Source organism: Atta cephalotes (genome assembly GCF_000143395.1).
Source record: "Atta cephalotes unplaced genomic scaffold scaffold00055, whole genome shotgun sequence".
Taxonomy (NCBI): Eukaryota; Metazoa; Arthropoda; class Insecta; order Hymenoptera; family Formicidae; genus Atta; species Atta cephalotes.
The window spans coordinates 438,576-442,199 of record NW_012130119.1 but is presented as its reverse complement, the minus strand read 5'-3'; the positions used below and the strand labels follow the sequence as shown (position 1 = coordinate 442,199).

At 32.5% G+C, this 3,624-nt stretch overlaps 1 protein-coding gene across 1 annotated transcript in view; it reads right to left on the bottom strand.

Annotated features, from left to right (window-relative positions):
- Positions 1 to 550: 550 nt before the first annotated feature.
- The window catches only part of LOC105623315 (ral GTPase-activating protein subunit beta), a 10,318-nt gene continuing 7,244 nt past the window's right edge, over positions 551 to 3,624 (bottom strand). Inside the window, 6 exon segments of the mRNA XM_012204713.1 lie at positions 551 to 774; positions 910 to 1,159; positions 1,292 to 1,555; positions 1,715 to 2,030; positions 2,167 to 2,578; positions 2,884 to 3,293. Coding sequence (XP_012060103.1) covers positions 645 to 774; positions 910 to 1,159; positions 1,292 to 1,555; positions 1,715 to 2,030; positions 2,167 to 2,578; positions 2,884 to 3,293 — 1,782 coding nt within the window. The 3' untranslated portion in view covers positions 551 to 644.

The window sequence follows — 3,624 nt, the reverse complement described above, 5'->3', positions numbered from 1 at the left end:
ATATATATATATATATATATATATATATATATATATATATATATATATAAGAACGTTTTGAAAAAGCACAAATTTCAATCAAAATCTAAGAAAAATTAAAAACGGTTTAAAAATGTAAATAAAGTTTCCTTCGAATTATTTCTTTCTTTACTGTATTCTTCCAAATATGTTAAACTTGTAAGAAGTGATACCTGATGTAATGTTATTTAATTATTACATTAAAATTGTTTTTTAATTTCACATATTATTATTATATTTTGTGTTATTAAAGATTATTATGTAATTGATTTTTTATTCAAAGAATCTGAATTAAATACGGAAAAATGATGTTGAAAATAAAGAATTGTTATGTGTGTTAAATGAACTGTACAGTGAGTATATCTTTTAATAAGAAATAATTATAAATAGAAAATTACTCTATTTTTTACTAAGATTTTTAAGTAATAATCGAAAAAAGATTTGCTTACATTTTCTAAAGTTATCCTCTCTCAGTTATTTTAATAAAAGGTAATAACTTTACCTTCAAGACATTTAATAGAACATGAGATGTAAAATTCATTCTTTAAAAAAATTTATTTTTCTCTATTATAGCAACAAAGAAATTAGGCTACCAAACTTAAGTTCATAGACATTCTAGAAAATTTCTATTTGACTTGATAGGTTTGTGTGCTGCTGAATAAAAGTGTCAATAACTCTGGATCGGTTAAATTTCTCTTATATTTTTGTACCATCTCTTGAATTTTTAGACGTCTTCGTACATGCGGTGGATGATAACTGAAACGTAAATATATGCGTTTATACATCTAAAATAAAAATCGCACATAATATTTTAATATAAACACGATATAATTAATCAGATACAAAAATATTGTAATTAAAAATGATCTTTTTTATTATTAATTTTATTACCTATCATTGTCAAGCCTTTTTCTACGTCCCATATTAAGAGCCGTTTGTCTAACCAGAGTCCCCAAAACTCTTCTTGACACTACCATACCATCGATTAAAGGCGTTGCTAAATTGATTCTAGAAACTGGCCCCTGCAATCTGATTCGCATCAATCCGTTAGCAAGAGCTTGAAGAAAAATAACGTGCACATCGGTTGCTTGCAGCATCCTCGATTGTTCCAGTCCGGTGTAAGTAGAAGGTAGCAGATCGCCTATAATCCAATAAAATTGTTTAATTTGATATAGAGAAAATAGATAACGTTGCGCGGTATAAAATATACAATAAAAAGTTAAAATTAATTATGCAATTTTCGGGATGTTTAGCGAAAGAAGAATGAACGAACCAATCGGGAACTGGATATGATCCTCCAGACTTTCCAACCACACGACCATGATCTTTGTATTAGTTTGAGATGGTACAGCTTGCTTCATTGTCCTCCTGGGCCTGATGGGATCTGCACTTGAGGAATTCGTCGGACCTGCTCCCGGTAAGCTCGACGGTTGTTTCTCCAGATCGAGCGACATCGTTCTAGAATTCTGTGTTGTGTTTTGCGATGTTCCGCTGCTGCGAGTATCCGTGCTTTCACTGATGCTCCGTTCAAACCACACTACAATAAAACATGTAAACTGTGCTTTTAAGAGCTAAACCATATTCCATCCTTTGTATACTAATAATCTAAATCGAATATATAATAAAAAAGCAATTAAAAAAAGCATATATAATTTCCAAATTTGTATTTTTTATTAGTATTCTCTTCAATATTTACCTTGTCCATTGGTGCTGATATCACTGTTGTAACTACTCTCCTCCAATGAATCCGAGCTGACCACGAGATACGATTGCGTAGGCACAACAAACGCAATTTCCGAACTTACGTCTGCCCAATATAGCACGTGAGTGTCACCATTGTAAAGTGCTCCACCGTGATTGCTGTGAGCTGGCTGTGGCACGTTCACTTGCGCTGTTACTCTCCATGAAGTCGATACATGACCCGTCCAACCTGCGTGAGCGGATATGGAAACGGGCCAACCGAGAGAGCTTAAGAACTCCAAGAAGTTTGGTGACACATTCTCGTCATGCAGCTGTGAACACAAGATATATAACATAATGTTGTATCATTTTTTGAAAAAAATTTATAACACAGGATAAATAATGATGATAACATATATTTTAAAATTCTAAACCATGATAAATTAAAAGAAAAAACCAATATCTTACCACGTTTGATAATATTTCGGAGGCAGATTTTTGACCTGCTTTTACATAAAAGATATGAACAGTGTCGCATGTTCGCGGACTAATATTATCCAAAGTCTCCAACTCCGTACAGAATCCAGGGATAGTTGGATCTAGTGCGATTAGCCCGCTATTTCTGGATTCATCATTCTCCTTAGGCTCCATATTTAAGAAACCAAAATGGCTCAAGAACAAACGAGCCGTTTGGAATTCATGACAAATCTGGGGTGGTATACATTCATCAGTTTTGTCTTCTGCAGTTTTTATATTACCATTGTCGTGTTTCGACTCGAGCGTTATCTGACGTTCTAAGAGCTGCGCAAGGATTTGATGTTCATCTCTCACCGCGTCATTATCACTCATAACTGCCTCGAGACTTGGTATCGATTCATCCCTGTCATGAAGATTAAATATCGCTTAGATTAGAATGCTGTAAAACGCGATTCCAAGTTTTAGATGTATTAGGATATTCAATTAATTTAAATAATTTCATGAGCATTTCGTACATCATATAATCAGAATTTTATCATTTGTATTTCAATAATTTCACATTTCAGTGTTTCAGTAATAATTTTAATTTTGATTTTATTTTAATTATTCAAATCTAAATATATATAGCTTTAAGTTAATATATAGCTTTATAGCTTTAAGTTAAACTAAATTAAGTTTTTGTATTAAGATCTGTAGGCATTCACTTACACTTTACAGTGAGGAATACGATCAACATTATCTGGGAAGAATCTTGGTTTATAATCCGTTTGCGGTGCGGCTTCAGCCAATGGTAGGGGCCGTCCGGGATTACTGTTTATACTTCTGATGCTGGATCGATGACGTGGTAAATGACGGAGCTGCATCGTCCACGCGTGTCTACCGAATGGCCCGCGGATTAAAACCGTCACGGTCGGCTGAGGATCCTGATCATTTCCCAATGGTTCTTCTAACAGCGCTAACACAATCGCGTTTTCGGACACGAAGTAACGAAATCTCTCGACGGCTGCTTGTCGTGCCACACGTCCGCCAGTCCAACTGTTGCAGTGTCGAAGCAGAGATACCTCATCTAACAATGACGAGAGCGATTGTGCTCCGCAAGCGCTTGGAAAATAGCCAACCTACGAAGAGAAAAACAATTATAAATTCGACAAATTAAGAAAAAGTAATTTCTACGATCCTTTTGATTGAAGATTGAAAATTCTTAAGAATCGTTGAAATTTTAGATAAGAAAACTTTAATATAAATCTCTAGAGATCCAAATAATTTTAAAAATCTTGGATTGCTGTATACTCTTGTTTATATATATATACATATATATATATATATATATAAATTAATAATATATATATAATTATTATATATACATATATATATATTATATAATAAATTATTATATATATATATATATATATATTATTATATAAATAAATTATTATATATATATATATT